The following is a 20,829-nucleotide window of genomic DNA, read 5'->3' as shown; positions in this document are numbered from 1 at the left end:
TTTTAAATTTCCTTTTTTTATTTGGATATGGTTTAAGAACTTGATGCTCACTTTTGAAAGAAGTCGCAGAGACAACAATCGGTCAGATGGCTGTTCCCCGATAGCCTAAGCAAGTAATCGCACTCTTATACATGGTTTTAGGCAGGGTTCCAGCTAATTCTTTCTTACTTTATCACGCCATTTACTTATCTCCGGTCTTGGAGGCATTCCTCCCCAATGAGGCAGTCAGTTCGAGCTCCTTTTATATTTTCTGGAGTGATTCGAAAGCAAAACTTACCTGACGGAACGATTGTTTTAACAGGACAATGAACTCATGCGGAACCACATGCACGACCACATAGTGAGGTATTTCCCGGAGGACGAGCCCGTCGTCTTGGAGGAGATAGTCGTTCCTGAGGAAGAAGAGAAAGCAGAAGAGGAGGAGGACGGTAAACGATAAGAAAGAGAGATAAAAGAGAACGGGTGAATATGACACGCGTAGAGGTAGAAAGATCTTTCTCACTATTTACCCCGACTCTCAACTAAGTCGTATTAATATGATTTCATTCAGAACAAAACGCAAGTGTCAGGGTCATACCCTTCGCTCCCAAACTTTTTAGAAGGGTGTAGCGATTGCTCCAGATACTTCCACACTATTTCCGTATTTGTACAAATCTAGATTTTTCAAATTATCTTGCATATACTATACAGTAAGGCGACGGGGATCCGTATGGCGGGGCTCCTATTTGTTGACGATTTGCATATCGGGTATCAAAAGCTACCTAACGAACTTATAAGTAGGATAGTAGATTAGTTGCTAGTATGTATTAATAGAAGAAATCCATCTACAGCTCAAGCTCTTTTATTCTGAGAACAGGCCTGGCAATGGGATGCATATAGACTGGGATGGCCTCTGTTGAACAGCCTCCCAATTATCCATCTCTATTGATTTATTTTTTTAAATTAAATTTGGTAGAATTTGGTGAGCCGAAACCCAAAGCGGGCCCGGCGGCCGCTGCGGCGGACGCGCCCGAGGAAGAAGAGGTTGAAGAAGAGGTCGAGCGCGAGCTAACGGTTCGTAGCTTCAAGAGTGGGGCGTATTTAACCTACCGTAACTTGGAGAAAACATTTGTATCGAAAATACAAACTGAGACATGGATGCACAGAAAAACCAGAAAAAGAGACCAGCACTGGGAATCGAACCCAGGTCCTCAGCATTCCGTGCTGCGTGCTTTAACCCCTACACCACTGCTGGACAGGAATCTAGACACGAAGTTTTCCTATGCATGCATATCTCAGGTTGCTTATTTCTACTTTGCTACTTAAGCAGCAGCACTAGCGACATCTATGTGGCGTCGACAGACGTCACACTCTTTCGGAACCAACCGCTCACCCAGACAAGAGATGTCGCTACTAAGCAATTAAATTATTTTTTGGAGTCTTTTTGTATTTTTTATTTCAACTCCAAATTTGTTACTTTTACGGGTATCCCGTGAAACCATATCGAAAATACAAACTGAAACATGGATGCACAGAAAAACCAGAAAAAGAGACCAGCACTGGGAATCGAACCCAGGTCCTCAGCATTCCGTGCTGCGTGCTTTAACCTCTACACCACTGCTGTTCCTGTCTAGACACGAATTTTTCCTATGCATTTTTCCTATGAAAACATTTGTACTACACAACACAGTAACTTGGAGTGAACAAAGCATGTTCACTGTTCACTGTACATTCCACAACAAAGATATCGATCACGCCAGTTTTTTTTATTTGACTGGATGGCAAACGAGCAAGTGGGTCTCCTGATGGCAAGAGATCACAACCGCCCATAGACACCTGGAACATCAGGGGGATTGCCAACCTAGAGGCCTAAGATGAGATGCCTCAAGTGCCAGTAATTTCACCGGCTGTCTTACTCTCCAAACCGAAAAACAACAGTGCGCAAGCACTGCTGCTTCACGGCAGGATTAGCGAGCAAGATGGTGGTAGCAATCCGGGCGGACCTTGCACAAGGTCCTACCTTAATATTAAATAAATAAAGTCGTGTATACATATTTTTGTAACTTTGGCCTCATCGATATCTTTGTAGTTGTCTGTACTTATAATAAAATAGATAAATACTAAATAGATTGATACATACTTAACTACATATTAGAAATTCCAAGACTCGGGACCAAATATTCGTATAAAACCTTAAGCTTGCCCTTGTTGCAGTACTTAGTAGAATTTACGTAGACCATGAATATCGAGCTTGTATAGAAATGTTTTAACAAAGAAATGTATCATTATTTACAGCTAGAAGAGTACGTCGAGCGCGACCCCCTCCTATTTGGTGACTACAGGAACGCCTTAGACGAAGAGGAAATCCGGTACTACGAAGACTTGCTGGATTATGAGGCCGTTTACTTCTTGTTTCAAGAGGTATTTGAATGAGCGAATTCTTTTTCATCCACTAGAAAACGAGAACACCTTTAGTTTATTTAAAAAAAAAACATAATACAAAGATAGTTTTCCGACCAGCTTCAGCCTAGTGTGGCAATTAGATCTAAAAGAAAAAGTTTTGAAATAATCTCAAATCTATCAAAGATTTCAAACTTACACTGGTTTCGGTACGAACCGGGTCTTATATTTCCTTTGTTTTTGCTATTCCGTAGTGGGTATTACTAAGCTGTGACTTCACTTATTAGCTAACTCAACTGAGTATTTAGTTAACTATATCAAACATACTAAAAATCGAACTTTAGATACAGATACGAGTAATTGAACATTTTCGAGGTTTTTCAGCTTGGTTTTCCAGGTTAAATGGTTTTTATAAGTAGTTAATGGTTTTTATATCTCGTCACTACTTTGAAAATATTTCGTATCAAAATCAATACGTTAACAAACTCACTCTTGAAATTCCATAAAACTTCACTTAGGAAAATTCTTGGTTTTGTTTTAAGGCTTTTTTGAGGTAAGGCTTGTACAAAACTAATGACGATCTATGCCTTGTAATCAGGTATCAAATAATCTTTTTAGAGGTCTAACAAAAAGTATGTTTTCAGATTTTGGACGAGTTTAATGAGCGCATTGGCAAGCTGTCCGTCGTGCTGTTTGAAGACTGTCTCGAGCATTTGACGCGCACACAACGTATCCTGCGCATGGATCGCGGCAACGCGATGATTATCGGCGTCGGTGGATCCGGCAAGAAGAGCATTTGCCGTCTCGCTGCCTTCGCTGCAGGCTAGTGCAATTTCAGTACCAAAACTTTGTAGCGATTGGCTCCATCTAGTGTCAAATAACAGGAAATACCTGACATACGCGGCATCCTGCGCACCTGCGCACGGACCGCGGCGTCGGTGGCGTCGGCGGCTCCGGCAAGAAGAGCATATTTGTCGTCTCCCCGCTTTCGCTGCAGGCCATTCGCCATTTAGTGTTTCATCATCATCATCCCAGCCTATATACGTCCCACTGCTCGTCTCTCAGAACAAGAGGGCTAGGGCATAGTTCCCACGCGGGCCCTGTGCGGATTGGCTTCGCACGAACCATTGAATCGCTTCGCAGGTTTGTGCAGTTTCCTCACGATGTTAATCGTGTATATTTCAATGTAATTCCGCACATGGATTTCGAAAACTCAGAGGTGCGAGCCGGGTTCGAACCCACGACCTCTGCTTGAGAGGCGATAAGGCAAACCACTAGGCCACCACGGCTACTAGGCCACCACGGCTTTTTTTTGTGTTTAATAACAGGAAATACCTGATATGTGCGGCATCCTACAAATTAATGGTCTGCGGTAACGCGATGGATGATTATCGTCGTCGGGTTATTTTGTTAGTTTAAGATAAAGAACTAACAAAGTTTTCAAATTTTTCTCTCTTCTTCTATTTATGTTTTTACTATGTCTTTGTTGTGATGTAGTGTGTTTTTTATGTCAATAAATGTTCTCGCCGCCTTCGCTGCAGACTAGTGTCAATTCAAATTCGGTGTCAAATAACAGGGACCACCTACACGCGTGGCATCTTGGGAGGGGTAACCTTTGCGCAGCAGTGAAAGACTTCTCCAGACTAAATAATAAAAAATAGGCGTGGCCTATTGCAATCGGTCTTCGCTGCAGGCTAGTGATTTTAGTTCTCAGTAATTGTAGCAACTTTTAGCGCCATCTGGTTTAGAGTAGCAGAACTAACATGGTCACATCTCTTACTCCAGATAAAATTACATTCGATCTTATCATGATAACATAAATCTAGATGACAACGAAAAACTGAATTTATTTGGATGATGATGATGGTTACTATTTTGCAGGCTGCGAGATGTTCGAGATAACGGTGACTCGTAACTACAATGAGAATACGTTCAAAGACGATATGAAGAGGATGTACAACCAGCTTGGCGTTGACGGCAAGAAGACTGTATTCCTCTTCACTGCTGCGCAGGTACTTTACATGTAATGACTTTGGGGGTAGATAATTAGATGTACAACCAAATGAGTCTTTGTTAACAATTTAATTTTTAAAGCAATCTTTTTTTCGCTGACTGTACATGCATTGTGATCCAAACTACATATTCGTAACAAGTTTCAAGTGAATGTCATTCCCTTTAAGAATTGCCAACAGAGTCATGTTCACAAGTTTTTAGAGCACTAATTATGTCAGCAATTCTACCACCCCCTCGCATTTAGATCCTAGAGGAGGGCTTCCTGGAGTTTATCAACAACATCCTGATGATCGGCATGATCCCGGCACTCTTCGGCGACGACGAAAAGGACGCCATCATCAACTCGTGCAGGAACGAGAGCGGCGAGTCCGGATACGGCGTTGGCAAGTCTGTACCAGTCATTATCATCATCGTCCGCGAGTACTAGCGATGGAGCACATACTGTCCTGCTCTTGCTGCACTGCCCTCGCGTTCATACGAGTGTAGCCGCAAGAAAATCTAGTGAGAAAAGCGGTGCGGGAAGCGAACTGCCCCGTAAAAAGAGACCAGCGACCCATTAAGAGCGTTTATACCTGCTGAGCTGGCAACGTTGCATTTTTGTTAGTTTTTTTGATTATTCCATAAAAATTGAATGAAAATTAAAAATGTTTTCTGATAGAACACTTCTTTTTTATATAAGTTAATGTATCTACTCCAACTTTTATATTCCTTAAAAACGAATTCATGTTTATGACCGGTTTTTAAGGAAAATAAAAGTCTATAACGAATAATTATTGGAGTACCTAGACACATTAATTATATATTCAGACAACATTATTAATTTCCGTTCAATTTTTATGGAATAATCGAGAAAAACAAACGAAAATGCAACGTTGCCAGCTCAGCAGGTATAAACGCTCTTAACTGTTCTGCCCTAGTTAAGAAGTATTTCCACCAATAATGTGCGAGGATGTGTTGTGAGGGATGTGTTTTTCATTAACCAATAGAAACGCTTCATTTACACATCCTCGCACAGCACATCTCCGCGGGAAACAGCTGAGCGGAGCGAGGCGAGGTAAATGAAGCGTTTCTATTGGTTAATGAAAAACATATTCCTCGCAAAACATCCTCGCACATCTCTGGTGGAAACGCTGCTTTACCATCTTTACAGTGTTCTGTTTCGACGTGTGCGTTCAAACAGTAGCAGGATGTGCTATCTACTGTCGGCCTCACTGTCCTACCCTAGTGTGGAATTAATAGAGTACTCCGGTTTTCAGTTGTCAATGGACGCTTTACAATATGACCAAATATAGAATACTTAGGAAATACATTTCTGTTGTCGTTTTCAGAGACGGTGTTTGGGCGTTCTTCTGCAATAAATGTGCAGAAAATCTTCATGTGGTTCTGTCCATGTCGCCCAGCGGTGATCTGCTGAGGAACAGGTTGAACACAGCAATTTTAATACTGCATTATACAGTCAGTTGTGTAACTAATTAAATTAAAAGGGCATTTAATTGTATTAAACAAGTATTTACGGGCGGCTTCGCACGCGTAAATCATTAGATACATAAGTTGAATTGAAGTTTTGGAATTTTATTTAATTCCCGTAAGAATTTCCAAAAAAATACATTGTAATCTTTATTGACGTTCCATTATAAACAGTTCCAAATACTATGACTACCCAGCAGATGAGATTTTGAGATTTTATCTCGATCCCGTGAGAATATCGGGATAAAAAGTAGCCTTTACTTGTGTCGTTCGTTACTTGCAAATTGCTCGACATAACTCTACTAGCGAGTGGTTCTACTACTCTTAAACAATTGCTCGTGTCATGTAACCAAGTTACCTACTTATAGTTTTTTTTGGCAGGTGTCGAAGTTTCCCAGGTTTGGTGAACAACACAACCATTGATTGGCAGTTCCCGTGGCCGAAGCAAGCTTTGTTGGCAGTCGCTAACGTGTTCCTAGCAGATGTAAGTTCAAAATCAGCTTCCATCTGTCTGTATGTCTGTCTATCACAGAGCTGGATCTTTTAAACCGTGATATCTAAAAGCTTCATATTTTACAGTGTTACTTTTGCTAATTTTAACAGACAGAAAAATTTACCTAATGAGACTATTTATTATAGGTGGTATAGGTATACGTAAAATGAACTTTTTTTGGCTTTTTTTTACTCGATCTTTACAATAGGTAGTAATTGACATGCATTGCAATTATCACATAATATGTTTACTATGACCGCTACAGCAATTTTACGATATAGTGATACTTTGCTATGTTTTGTAATTTCGAATCAGTACAACTTTCTTGGAATTCAATTATAATGGCAATATTTCGGATCATGTTCGCCAACGTCCATACCACGTTGAATACACCGGTTCTCGTCCGATCACCGAAGTTAAGCAACGTCGGGCGCGGTCAGTACTTGGATGGGTGACCGCCTGGGAACACCGCGTGCCGTTGGCTTTTTTGCTATTATTTAATGCGTAATTTTTTTCAGGTACAAAAAATACCTGAAGAATTCCGACCAATAATAGTGGAGCATGTGGTCCACGTTCACATGTCTGTGGCCAGATATTCTGTGGAATTTTTGCAACGTTTACGGAGAAACAACTACGTCACTCCGAAACATTACATGGATTATCTCACAAATTATTTGTCGCTTCTTAATGAGAAAGATTCGTTTATCGTCGCACAGGTAAGCTCTCATGCAGGTCGTAGACTCCATCCATGAAACCATAAAAGTATGGAAACCATCTTAGGTCTAAATATATCCTAAGACCATTGTAACAAACCCTAACAAGGCTACTTTAGGTAAGTACGTTGTGCGCTCGTGGAGTTCCAGTCCCTGCTTAACTGCTCCATCATCAGACAAACCCAAACACGGTTAGGTTAAATTACTCTCTTTTTGAGTTCCGTCTAGGCTTCCGAATCCATTATCAAATCAGCATGATAGTACCATTATTATTGTATTGTTAACAGAACCAATATCAATCTACGATCAAAACAACAATAAGAAGTGGATGAAAATATTGGTACAGTCGAGTTCATAAACTTGTGAGCAAAAATTTTAAGACGCTTCTACGCCGTTAACAATAGAGTCGTGTTCAGATATTGTTGATAAAATTTTTGCTTACAAGTTTATGAACTCGACTGTACATACTTAATTTAAAATGAAGCTAATTATAAGCGTGTTAATAGGAATAGAAATGTCACAACGTTCACAGACATTATATTAAGTGTAATCATTTATTCGTAGATAGTTATAAATATATAAGGCTTTATCTCAAAATTTATAAATGTTGTAGTGCGAACGTCTCATCGGAGGTTTAGCCAAGATTGAGGAAGCCAATGTTCAGTTGGAGGACTTGAATGCAAAATTAGCCGTGCAGAAGGTCATTGTCGCTGAACAGACCCTAGAATGCGAGGTCCTGGTAAAGGAGATCACTAAGGGTAATCAGTTAACAGTTAAATCTGGCTGCAGAATCAATTCACACTGTTTTTTTCTTCGGATATGGTGGCTAGACTTTCTTTTTTTTTACTTAAAACTGACCGTGATTGACCGCTATCTCACCTGATGATAAGTGCAAATGAGGTCAAGGGTGTATCTCACCGGTTCAGTAACAGTCTATTCACTCTAGCCATGAAGAGCCCTAGATTGTATTTAGAACAACTTTCTTCTTTTAACTTTGTTCTTTGAACTTTTGCCCTTGTGATAATTAAATACATCTAACGCGGTAATATCTGCTGTTTTTCTTATCGATATGCTTAGACGTCATCCATCAACTTGGAAATTGAAGATTATTTTAACCATAATAAGTTAATAACGTTTCAAAATTTCGTGATTTTCACTCATAGTTAAAATACCACAAACATGGCTTATCACACTAAACACACGAATAATATTTACCTCGACGTTTCGACAATATTACAGTGGCCGTGGTCACGAGTAGACTGAAGTGTGGGGTGTCAAGTCTGCCTAGCAGCGCGAGTCCTTCGAAGCACCCGCACTTGGTCATTTTTATTTGTTACCCCATCACACCGACACCCAACACTAACAACGTCAGATCGTCCCTCCGTACATTCATCTCGACGTCGACACTTATTTATAACAGATTCCGCAAAGATGAAAGCTTCGTCCTGGTTGTTTTTTTTTTGGCTTTTTTTATTTTAACCGGGTTTTTTCATTTTTTTATTTGAAGCGGTTGAAACTTCAGTCTACTCATGACCACTGTACTCGTAATGTGTCGAGACGTCTAGGTAAATTTATTCCTGTGTTTAGCGTGATAAGCCCTGTTTGTGGTATTTTGACCATTTTTAACGATGTTGTCGCCAACGTCCATACCACGTTGAATACACCGGTTCTCGTCCGATCACCGAAGTTAAGCAACGTCGGGCGCGGTCAGTACTTGGATGGGTGACCGCCTGGGAACACCGCGTGCCGTTGGCTTTTTGCATTTTCAATTTATGTGTGATGGAATAATACACTTAGAAATTACGCTCTATATAGTTTTATATTTATAAATCAGGATAACATTTTGTCTGTTTATTTTAGCGACATCGGCAGCTGTAGTGAAACAACAGGTGGCAGCCATAAAAAGCGTGGAGATTACACAGCAAAGCGAAATTATATCCGAAGAAAAGGGCGAGGCTATGGAAGCTCTATCGGCGGCGCTGCCCGCTCTAGAGGCAGCTAGGTTGGCGCTGGCTGACTTGGATAAGAACGATATCACTGAGATTCGGTCCTTTGCCACCCCGCCAGAGGCTGTACAGGTACGAAAAGCGAGATATAAATAACTTGAGGCTGTTTATGTACAGTTAGCAGCAGAAGTGGATGAGCGGTTATCATTTCAACATCGCAACTGCTCATCTACATCTGCTGCTGGCTGTACACATCGTTTAAACCTACTTCTACCATTTTATAATGCGAAAGATTAGGAGGATATATTGATTTACTTTTCGCGCCAAAAGTACAGTATGGTTTGAATTTAATAAAATCATCAAATTTATCACACATATCATAAATTTCGTTGCAGCTGTGTGCAAGTTTTCCACGATGTTTTCAAAGTTCAATATCTCAAAAACGGCTCAACCGATTTTGATGAAATATGTCTAAGAACCATCGCTAAAATACCTGATTTCAAATAAAAAACCGCATTCAAATCGGTCCACCCGTTTAAGAGCTACGGTACCACAGCAGACACACATACATAGCGGTCAAACTTATAACACCCCTGTTTTTCGTCGGGGTTAAACAATCAGAGGTTTACACCAGATGTGTGAGCCCAGACACAAACCCACGATCCTCTACTATTTCAAGTAGGTTGGCTACCACGGCTCGAATATTTTTTGATTATGTCACCTGGACGTTGGGTCGACGGTGTCCGATGATTTTGATAATATGGCAACAAGGTTTCTTCGCATAGGTGGTGTGTGAGTGCGTGGTGATTATACGAGGCATCAAGGACGTCAGCTGGAAGGGAGCCAAAGGCATGATGGCCGACCCCAACTTTCTACGGAACCTTCAGGTAATTAATACAATAATATATATACTAATTAAATAAAATTAAAATTTATTATGAAATAATTACGGCCTTTTTCACCACTCATTGATAAATTTTACGTGGCGTATCTGTGATGCTGTCTCTGTTTGTTTTATCCGAACAAATAGAGACGACGTCGCATTTATGCCCTAAAGATATCCGCGTAAGTCCATACTAAGCAGTGGGTCGCGCGACCCGGTCGTATTCGCATCTGCAACTGAACCTTGACAACCAATCGTCACGCTCAGATATTATATTGTGATTTGTCATTGACAGGAGATGAACTGCGACCTCATCACGCAAGCTCAGGTTAAGGCTGTTAAAGCGCACATGAAGAAAAGCAAGAAACTGGATACCATGCAGTCGATCAGTAAGGCAGGGTGAGCGCCTACAGTTATTTGTTTGAATACAAAGTTAAGATTGCCTTTAGGGTCAGAACCCTATAACTGTCGTTACGCTGTCCGTCTACCTGTCAAAGTGCAAAATAAGTCGGTACAATCCTGCCGGCTGTGCCCATGACACGTAACTGAAAATAAAATGTAGAAATGTAGGTACCGTCAATTTTTTTATCTGCAATTTTTCACAATTAAATTTATTTGGCGATATAACTTTAGCTTAGGGACCATCCATTGATTAGTTAACACTAATTAGTTAAGTTAACGCTGACGGTTAAATGTGATGCCGTCTCCATCTATTCGAACAAAACAAATAGAGACGGTATCACGTTTAACCGTCAGTTAACACTAATCAATGGATGGTGAAACAGCCCCTTAAAATAGCATTTATTTTGATTCCGTGCCACAAACCTTCCCCCAATGTGTGACACAATTTAAGTATATGTCCTCTTTGTTATATTTGACCATGATACTTGGGGTCCTGTAGTTACGGCCTGCTGAAATTCGTCATCGCTGTCCTCGGCTACTGCGCCGTCTACAAAGAAGTAAAACCGAAGCAGGACAAAGTAGAAGCGCTAGAGAAAGAATACTCTGAAGCCGTGAATTATTTAGAATCTTTGAACCGGGAGATCAATCGGCTCCAGAAGACCTTGGACGGCTTGAACGCGAAGTATGAGACGGCTATACTGAGGAGGCAGGAGCTCCAGGAAGAGACCGATATCATGATGCGGCGGCTCGTAGCTGCGGATAAACTGATGTCTGGTAATATTATGTTATGGATATACATCGGGGTTTTCGGTGCGGGAATGTTTGGCATTAGCCAAAGAGTAGGTATTGACATAAAAAAACAGAATGCAATTTGGAATTGAGGCCAAAAATTACAGAACTGGTTATTTTATTTGCTAGAAAAATAAAAAGCTTTCACGATTAACCTAGTCAGTTAAGGGTAAGTTTTTGTAACAGCTTTATTTTAGTTTTTCTGTTTTGATTCTTTATAATCACAATTTGTCGGTGGTATACCGAAAATTTACGTGAAACTGAAGGAAATGATCCATTTACGTACAGTAGAGGCTTATTGTCTTACATAGTGAGGATCATAATCGTTGTCATTATCGCCATTTGTTTCTGTCACACGGTCTTAACCATTAATAAGGCCCCCATTTTTTGGAGCATACTGCCACAGAATCAAAAGCAGCTATCGAATACATACCTGACAAAGAATATTATTAAAGCTAGTTGTAATTTCAATAATTACAATGCTTATTTTCAATAGTTATAATACGTCATGAAATTAATAAGGTTCAGTTTCCAACTAACTAAAAATACGATGCCAACTGTAAATGAGAGTTTTCACAGAGGCGAAATATCGCTAGATGGCGTTAGTATCGGGAGGTCCGTTTGACGTTTGCTCGTGATTGGCTCATTTAGTTATTTTTGTAACCAATCACGAGCAAACGTCAAACGGACCTCACAATACTAACGCCATCTAGCGATATTTCGCCTCTGTGAAAACCCTCATTTCAAGGTATTTAAGGATTACCCTACTAATACTCGTATTATTTAAATGCGAAAGTTTGTGAATGAGTGAGTATGTTTGTTACTTCATCACGATAAAACGGCTGAACGAATTTAGATGAAATTTGGCAAAAAGTTTATAACCTGGATTAATACATAGGATACTTATTATTCAGATATGCCCACGTGATAGGAATAAAATCTCGAAATAACAACCGCTGAGCTTAGAGTTATGAAATTTGTTATGTAGGTAGCTGGACCTCTGGAATAACTCGGGCTACGTTTTATCCCGATATCCCCAAGGGATAGGGATAAAATCTTGAAATTTCACCCGCTGGGTTGAGAGTCTTGGTATTTTGGACAGTTGTTCTTAACGCAACCTCAATGAAGACCGTCATATAAATTTTGGGAATTCCAAGCGGAATTTTGTAATATCCCAGAAATTCAATTGCAACTACCAGACCGAATAGTTTACGCGTGCGAAGTCGCGGGTAACCTCTAGTTTTCAAATAAAAATATTTATTTATATCTTAATTCTCTTATCAATTTCGCTATAATTTTGAACACAGGCTTATCCAGCGAACAGGCGCGCTGGACTGTCGACCTGGCAGCTCTCTACGTAGAGCAGTCCCGTCTCGTGGGCAACTGCCTTCTGGCCGCGTCGTTCCTGAGCTACGCGGGCCCGTTCTCGTTCTCATTCCGCGAGACCATGATCTACGAGGACTGGCTCGGGGGACGTGCAGGCGCGCGGCGTGCCGCTCACGCTGCCTTTCACCATCGAGAGGAACCTTACCAATGAGGTTGAGATCAGCGGGTAAGAGTAACATTATCCCGTCGTTTATACAATGAGGGCTATCGCGTATGAATTCGCCGCTAGAGGCGCTAGTGTAGCGTGAGGTCTCTGAAATGTCAAATCTCATAGTTTTTGGGTGAGCTACGCGGGTTTATTTATAATTAGAATAATTTTATGAATATTTTGCATTACTTACCTGAAATTAATTATGGGAATTATGCGTTACCGGGTAATGAATGTCTGTGTTCTGAGTCAGTTTTGTCTTTCGGAAACTTTTGTCCTCCCTTTTTTCCGAACAAAACGGGGACTATGCAACACTGTGGCATGCTCGATATTTATATGGTACGGTTTTAAGGTGTATTAAATATTATTTTAATCTAAACTTTGTTTTCACACCCGTAATAACAGACTTTCAAAACCATACTTAATAATATCACGCAACAGTTCGCCAACTAGTGAGACAAAAAACGATAGCCCTCATTAGTGTTTACGGTAGAGCGAGTGTGAAATGGCCGCTACGAGCGCCAGCTGGCAAGGGGTGCCAAAATCTTGTGGCAACGGGCGCGAAAATTAATTTCGATTTCGATATCGGGTTTTCGAAAAAGGGACCTGGTATTTCATTCTCGCTAAACTCTGATCGAACGCTAAGACCCGGGTGGTGTTCCTCTGAAGCTGCCGTTCACCCACGGAGCGACAAGTATCAGCTAAAGAGCTTTTACGGGCGTGAAACAAAGTTTTAGTGTAATATCATATTTAATACACCTTCAAACCGTACCATAAAAATATCGAGCCACCACAGTGTTGCGTAGTCCCGTTTTGTTCGGAAAAAAGGGAGGACAAAAGTTTCCGAAAGACAAAACTGACTCAGAACACAGACATTCATTACCCGGTAACGCATAATTCCCATAATTAATTTCAGGTAAGTAATGCAAAATATTCATAAAATTATTCTAATTATAAATAAACCCGCGTAGCTCACCCAAAAACTATGAGATTTGACATTTCAGAGACCTCACGCTACACTAGCGCCTCTAGCGGCGAATTCATACGTGATTGCCCTCATTCGCGCAGTGATAAGCGATGCCTCGTCATATACTCGTAGTTTGCGATAATTAAGCAACTGTTGTTGACTTTATCATAGCATAGTACAGGTCGATTCACAAGAGCTGGCACGATTAAATTGAATAAGTACCTGCCTGTTCAACTCCCTATTTGAATACACTTTACATAAATGTGTAAAGCTCTTGCGAATTGACCTGTATTTGCCAACTCTCTGCAAATAGACTTATGCAATAAGTGTGTAATTAAACTTTTGATTTATGCGATATTTCAGTTGGAACTCCGAAGGCCTGCCTCCAGACGAGCTGTCAGTGCAGAACGGCATTCTTACCACACGAGCGTCTCGCTTCCCACTCTGCATAGACCCGCAGACTCAGGCGCTTACGTGGATCAAGAAAAAAGAGGCTAAGAACAACTTGAAGGTGTTTTTCAATTCTTAATTACTTACTTTTTAGTAGACGCTTTTATAATGTAAGTAGAGTTTTATAAGTAAATTTTAACGACCGGATAAGAGAGTGTATGAGTGGTTAAGAAATCCGACTAAAAATCTTGGGGGATCGAACGTAGGATGACTTTTGTAATTAAGTAGTTAATTGTGTCTAATATTGATAAATTTAGTAGCTCTTGTCGCCAACGTCCATACCACGTTGAAAACACCGGTTCTCGTCCGATCACCGAAGTTAAGCAACGTCGGGCGCGGTCAGTACTTGGATGGGTGACCGCCTGGGAACACCGCGTGCCGTTGGCTTTTTGCTTTTTTATTTTTGCTTAATATTGCTCTTTATTTAATTCAGGTGCTTTCATTCAACGACCCACAATTTCTAAGGCAGTTGGAAATGGCAATCAAATATGGAATACCCGTGCTATTCCAAGACGTCAACGAATACATTGATCCTGTTGTTGACAACGTACTTGAAAAGAATATTCAAAGTAAGTAGTAAAGGAGACGCATATTATAGACCTTTATTTTTACCTTTTGCAAAACTTAGGAATTTGGTAGAAGCTTACAATTATGATAATTTTTAAATTTAACGGAAATCCTTGCGCATTTAACTCGGTTTTTTATGAGAGAGGGCAAAATAGCAGGTAATAGCTTCTTGAATTAGAAAATAAATACCAATACTTACGTAATAAACAAGTTGTTTACATGAAAAAAAGTTCCGGTAACATTTTCGATAACGACGACAGACGACGTCATCTATTGATTTAAAACAAAGTTTTCACGTCTTCTTGAAGACCGGGGTACTTTTCAATGTTCATGGACAGCGCCCACTATATATTCTTGTTTAAAAATTATTCCATGTATTCCATTTCAGGCACATAAAGTATCCTATGCGTCAATACAGAATAATCCAGATCTTTCTCTATCTGTATGCCAAGTTTCATCTAAATCCGTTTAGCCGTTCGCAGGTGGTCGGACCTTGTGCAAGGTCTGCCCGGATTGCTACCACCATCTTGCTCGCTAATCCTGCCGTGAAATAGCAGTGCTTGCACTGTTGTGTTTCGGCGTGGAGAGTAGGACAGTCGGTGAAATTACTGGCACTTGAGGTATCCCATCTTAGGCCTCTAGGTTGGCAACGCATCTGCAATCCCCCTGGTGTTGCAGGTGTCTATGGGCGGTGGTGATCTCTTACCATCAGGACACCCGCTTGCTCGTTTACCATCCAGTCGAATAAAAAAAAAACCTTTACTGCGTGATTTAATAGGTATCTTTTTTATTATGAAAATTAGGCAAACGAGCAAGCGGGTCATCTGAAAGGAAATTATCACCACCATTCATGAATACCAACAACTCAAGGTCTCTTCTCGGTCTTTTAAACAACATAAACACTTTCTTTGAAAGCCCCGATGTCAAAACCTACCACCTACCATACATACATCTTCACAAACTTTTCCATTAGTAAAATTTGAATGTTAAAACCTAACCACCTCATCCAGCGGAGAGCGGCCGTACGTTCGTAATGCTCGGCAGCAGCGAAGTGGACTACGACCCCCACTTCCGCATGTACCTCACCACAAAGCTCGCCAATCCGCAGTTCAACCCCGCCGCCTACGCCAAGGCTGTGGTCATTAACTATACTGTCACTGTTCAGGTACGTTGCTCTTGCAAAGGTGGTCTTTTTGGATAAATTTGATGAAAAGAAATGCGTTTGTTGGCATTGATCGATGGAAAATAGTGCTTCATTTCATTATCGTATGTTTGTCTCGTAAGGAAGACAGTTCAGCAACTACCTTCTGACCCACTCACTCCTTGACTTATATCTTTCACTCACTGAACGTGCCTTAATACGCGCTAACGTATTCGCAAATGCTGTCACTCAGGGTCTAGAAGACCAGCTTCTCAGCGTTGTAGTAAGAGCAGAGCGAGCCGATTTAGAGGAACAGCGAGAGAGCCTCATCCTAGAGACCAGTGCCAACAAGAGTCTCCTGTCAGGACTCGAGGACTCGCTGCTGCGTGAGCTGGCCACGTCCACGGGGAACATGCTGGATAATGTGGAGCTGGTCAATACGCTGGAGAACACCAAGTCCAAGGCTGGCGAGGCGAGTACAAATTGAGTAGCTATTTTATAACATTTATTGAATCAGGCGTTACGATTTTTGTACGGACAAGCATACATTTTTTGTATATACATATTAAAAAGTAGCACATTGTTTTCATTGCGCAAGCGTTTGCATACGCTTGCAGTTTACGTTAGTATCGAAACAATCATTTAGCATTAAACGAGTTCGTTCACATTCAGCATACAACACGGTCGTTTGCTTTATCAACCTAATAACCCTCCTTTTATTAACATTCCTATCGTTTTGAACATGAAACTACCGTGAGACTCACTCATATTAAATGATATTATAACGGATAACTCACGTCTTAAACCGAGTTTGTGTCGTGCGAGCAGAGCGGTGGCGCGTAGTGTGCGTGTTGCGGCAGCCGCCGAGTCGCATGCTCCTGAGAGGAACGGCTACGAAATAGCCCGAAACATGTCGAGCTAAACTCGGTTTATGACGTGAGTTATCCGTTATAATATCATTTAACATTCCTACCAACTATCATCCTTAAATAGTGTAGTTACCGCTACAATAGGGATGTTGACTCCACCAATGAACTGACGTACTTTTTATGAGCTGTCAAAACACAATTCTCCCATAGAGTTTGAATGGAAATTGCAACTTATGACGTCACTTGTTCGCACACTCAATCAACTAACTATTTAAAAAATAAAAAATAAAAATAAAAATTGTTTATTACAAGAAACAACACATACAATAGGGTTACAAATATCTGTTGGTCCCACACTAGGCTGGGCCTGTAACGTGGTCACCGGAACGTGGGCCTGTAACGTGGTGATTTATTTAAAATCTAATTTTGCAGTTAATCGAAAATTTATCTGGTTTTCAGGGTTAAAATAAAGCGTTTTTTTTACTGGAGTCGTGTCTTCGAACAATTTTTTAAGGGTGTCAACATCCCTATTTTATTAATACACCTTAGCCCTGACACCTTTAGGCATCACTGGCATGGCAGGTCCTACCACATATATTATTTATTTATTTCTTTTATTTGGACCTTCAACAATAAGTACACAGTTTCATTATTAATTGCGTAACAACTTATAAGCTATGCGCCTTATTAATTACAGAAGATCACAGCATGCATTAAATAATTATACAGGTTGCACGAAAATAAAGTAAAAAAAAAAAACTCAACTTAGTTATGAGACCTTTAGGTGTTCTTGGCGTTCAAAGTGTTCATTGTTGCTCATTCAATGTAACTGTTTCATTCAGGTGATGGAGAAGTTGACTTTAGCTGAAGCTACGACGAAGGACATTGAGATATTCCGCGACGGGTACCGGCCTGTCGCCAAGCGGGGCTCCATACTGTTCTTCGTTCTGTCCGACATGGCGGGGGTCAATACTATGTATCAGTATTCGCTGTCTTCTTATCTTGATGTGAGTGTCCATGCTCCCTCCAAAATGTGAATCAAACCCAATTCCTTGACAATCCATATAAGTAGCATGCTTACTAAATACACTAAGGCACCGTTTCCACCAGAGATGAGCGATCATGTAATGCGAGGAATATTTGTCATGTCATGAGCTAATAGAAACACGTCTTTAACCTATCCTAGCGCTATAGCATATAATTCACAACAACAACAACACCTTAATGCATTCACTGCCACTTGACTTCCACAGGTGCCACCGACGCACATGTGCGTTCAAAATGTACGAATAATTATGACAGCACTGGGCTAAGTTCCGAAAACGCATATGTGCGTCGGTGGCAGTGTATGCGTTAATGCGGTGATGGTAGCGTAGCTCACGCCATTAGATTAGGAATCAAATAAATATTTTGGAATTAACAAAAAAAAATTGTTCATCTGAAATTTTCGATGTTTAATGTTTACTACTACAATCGTTTTCTTCCTAGGTGTTTTCGTTTTCACTAAGGAAAGCGATGCCTAACGTCATCCTGAGCAGGCGTCTGAGGAACATTATTGATATGCTTACGAAGAACGTTTATGACTACGGATGCACAGGTATGTTTGGCTGGAAATTTACCGCATTAGGTCGCGTTTCATGCATGCATCTGCCGACGTCGTTTGTGCGACTTGCGATTAGGCGGTGCACGGCTGTGCGACATGACATGACATGTTCGGAACTATTGTTTGTGCGAACTATTATCAAGCAGTGCACGGCTCTGCACGACATGCCAATTGTCCTTGGCAAAATAAAAATTAAGTCTTCTTTCAGTAAAGTATCTACTATACTTAAAATGTGTAACAAAATAATTTTCAGTCAGAAATACTAACCTACAATTGTTACACCACGTTTTGGGAAATTGTGTAACGATCCTAAGCTAGATTGCACAGTCAGCTGCATTAATATCTGCCACAGTGGAGCGTGCAAAAATATCTGACACGTCCTACCGGCCCTAGAAATAGTCTTATCAGATATTTATGCACGCTTTGTTGTGTCAGATATTGGTGCTGTTGACTGTACCACAACAGTTACATGTGCTACAAATCGACAAAATTGTTAACTTTCTCATAGTAAAATGGTATAATTTTGTTAAATGGCAGCACTTGTAACTTTTGTAGTACAGGGGACTGGTCACTGCTGCGTCTTTTGTGTTGTACAGTGTACTTCAACTTTGTTTGTACCTACACGTGTTGATTGTGCAGGCATATTCGAGCGCCACAAGCTACTCTACTCTTTCCAAATGGACATAAAGCTGGAGCAGAGCGAAGGCAACGTGAGTCAGATGGAGCTGGACTTCTTCATTAAGGGCAACGTATCTTTGGAGAAGTCTGCCCGGGCCTGCCCTGCCTCTTGGATACCGGGGCCCGTAAGCATCCTCTTTTATAAGCATTTTTTTTATTTAGATGCTACTTTACGGATGTGTCAACCCAATGAGGGCTATCGTTTTTTGTCTCACTAGATGGCGCACTGTTGCGTGAGGTTTTTAAGTATGGCTTTCAAAGTCTGTTATTACGGGCGTGAAAACAAAGTTTAGATTAAAAGCATATTTAATACACCTTAAAACCGTACCATAAAATATCGAGCATGCCACAGTGTTGCATTGCATAGTCCCCGTTTTGTTCGGAAAAAAGGGAGGACAAAGGTTTCCGAAAGACAAAACTGTCTCAAAACACAGACATTCATTGCCCCGGAACGCATATTTGCCATAATTAATTTCAGATATTGCAAAATATTCACAAAATTATTCTAATTATAAATAAACCCGTGTAGCTCACCCAAAAACTATGAGATTTGACATTTCGGGGACCTCACGCTACACTAGCGCCTCTAGTGGCGAATTCATACGCGATAGCCCTCATTTATGATTGTCCATGGGCAATGAGGGTTATACGACAGGCAAAATATCGCTAGATGGCGTTAGTATCGTGAGGTTCGTTTGACATTTGCTTCATGTTTGTGATTGGTTAAATAACTAAATGAGCCAATCACAAGCAAGACTAAAACGTCAAACGGACCTCACGATATTAACGCCATCTAGCGATATTTCTCCTGTCGAAAAACCTTCATTGGGTAGCGGTGATTGCTTTCCAGCAATTGACCTGGCTGCTCGAATCGTTTTCCCCCTGTCGTGAATAAAAACCAGTACCGAACCTGAGGGGCTACTACGAAACTCGAAAATCAAAGTTCGTAACGCACCGTCCTTTTCATTCGCGTATTAAATGACATAAGCGTCAGCGGGACGGCAACATACGAAGTTCGAGTTCTGCACTTCGTAGTACCAATAGCGCCTAGAGCAAGAGCTAGAGCAAGAGGAGCGGTCGCTCTGGGCGCCAGATGGCAAGGGGCGCCATTTTCTAGTTTCCCGTTTTTTTTAAGTAGCCTGTATAGTATCCCACTGCTGGGCAAAGGCCTCCCCTCTTGACCTTTCCAGTACAAAATACATTTATGAAGGCGCCTTTTGAGAGGCGCGGAAGCGGTAGAGACACCTATTAATGCAGCGACGTCTGTGCGACACATTATATATATTAATAATTTCGTCAAGGTACGGTAGACTCGAACGAATGCACATCAATTGAAGAGCGTAAAAAATTATCAATCCGAGTCGACAACTTGTAGGCGAAAATTCGGATTATCGGTATTTCAATATAAACTTGAATAAATTACTATATATGGGCATTTGCGAAGTAAAATGTCAAAGGGCGTTAGTGTCACGTCATCACGTGTCACAGGTTCGTATTTCGTTCTCCATTGTGACCTCTTAAGGGCCTCCACATACGGTACGATTCGTCGATTTTCATCAGATCGATCGTACAGACGAATCGTACCGTATATGGGGCCCTTTAGGTCTAATTTCTTTGATTATGAGACAGAGACGTCATAGTTATTTGGGCAAATAAGATTAGGAGAAATATCTACCAGTGAAATACCGATTCGTAGGTTAGCTGTGAAAGTACGTTTGTATATATTAAGCTGGGAGTATACGTCAGATTTTTTCGATAGGTACGACAGTCTTTACACTGCAAAAAAATTTTTTCAAACATATTACTATGAGTCTACATTTACCCGAGCGAGCCGGGTTTTCATCTAGTATTACTTATTTTCGGCAGAACCCGCCTCCTCCACTTCCACATAAGGGTCATTATTCGAACGTTTGTCCCGAACCACTTTCTTGATGG

General features: G+C 40.9%; 2 protein-coding genes and 3 non-coding genes across 5 annotated transcripts in view; all 5 read left to right on the top strand.

Moving 5' to 3' along the window:
- Positions 1-20,829, top strand: part of LOC141435194 (dynein axonemal heavy chain 10-like) — a 122,726-nt gene that overhangs the window by 64,129 nt on the left and 37,768 nt on the right. The window contains 14 exon segments of the mRNA XM_074097822.1: positions 302-428; positions 956-1,053; positions 2,275-2,400; positions 3,024-3,201; positions 4,261-4,391; positions 4,637-4,779; positions 5,721-5,813; positions 6,241-6,343; positions 6,871-7,068; positions 7,679-7,823; positions 8,926-9,143; positions 9,797-9,898; positions 10,190-10,293; positions 10,796-11,070. Of these exon segments, the coding sequence (XP_073953923.1) occupies positions 302-428; positions 956-1,053; positions 2,275-2,400; positions 3,024-3,201; positions 4,261-4,391; positions 4,637-4,779; positions 5,721-5,813; positions 6,241-6,343; positions 6,871-7,068; positions 7,679-7,823; positions 8,926-9,143; positions 9,797-9,898; positions 10,190-10,293; positions 10,796-11,070 (2,041 nt within the window).
- On the top strand, positions 6,718-6,836 carry LOC141435400 (5S ribosomal RNA). Its single transcript, XR_012452154.1, has one exon. It is a non-coding gene; the product is annotated as a 5S ribosomal RNA (ribosomal RNA).
- On the top strand, positions 8,702-8,820 carry LOC141435399 (5S ribosomal RNA). The gene has a single exon (XR_012452153.1). It is a non-coding gene; the product is annotated as a 5S ribosomal RNA (ribosomal RNA).
- The window catches only part of LOC141434914 (dynein axonemal heavy chain 10-like), a 22,853-nt gene continuing 14,025 nt past the window's right edge, over positions 12,002-20,829 (top strand). Inside the window, exons 1-9 of the mRNA XM_074097402.1 lie at positions 12,002-12,009; positions 12,545-12,637; positions 13,950-14,097; positions 14,470-14,605; positions 15,614-15,768; positions 15,998-16,216; positions 17,456-17,620; positions 18,102-18,210; positions 18,856-19,019. Of these exons, the coding sequence (XP_073953503.1) occupies positions 12,002-12,009; positions 12,545-12,637; positions 13,950-14,097; positions 14,470-14,605; positions 15,614-15,768; positions 15,998-16,216; positions 17,456-17,620; positions 18,102-18,210; positions 18,856-19,019 (1,197 nt within the window). The remainder of the gene's footprint in view (positions 12,010-12,544; positions 12,638-13,949; positions 14,098-14,469; positions 14,606-15,613; positions 15,769-15,997; positions 16,217-17,455; positions 17,621-18,101; positions 18,211-18,855; positions 19,020-20,829) is intronic.
- On the top strand, positions 14,305-14,423 carry LOC141435414 (5S ribosomal RNA). Its single transcript, XR_012452167.1, has one exon. It is a non-coding gene; the product is annotated as a 5S ribosomal RNA (ribosomal RNA).

The sequence above is a fragment of the Choristoneura fumiferana genome, chromosome 14 (genome assembly GCF_025370935.1).
Source record: "Choristoneura fumiferana chromosome 14, NRCan_CFum_1, whole genome shotgun sequence".
NCBI classification, from domain to species: Eukaryota; Metazoa; Arthropoda; class Insecta; order Lepidoptera; family Tortricidae; genus Choristoneura; species Choristoneura fumiferana.
The sequence above is the reverse complement of the archived record's forward strand: the minus strand, read 5'-3'. Positions and strand labels throughout refer to the sequence as shown.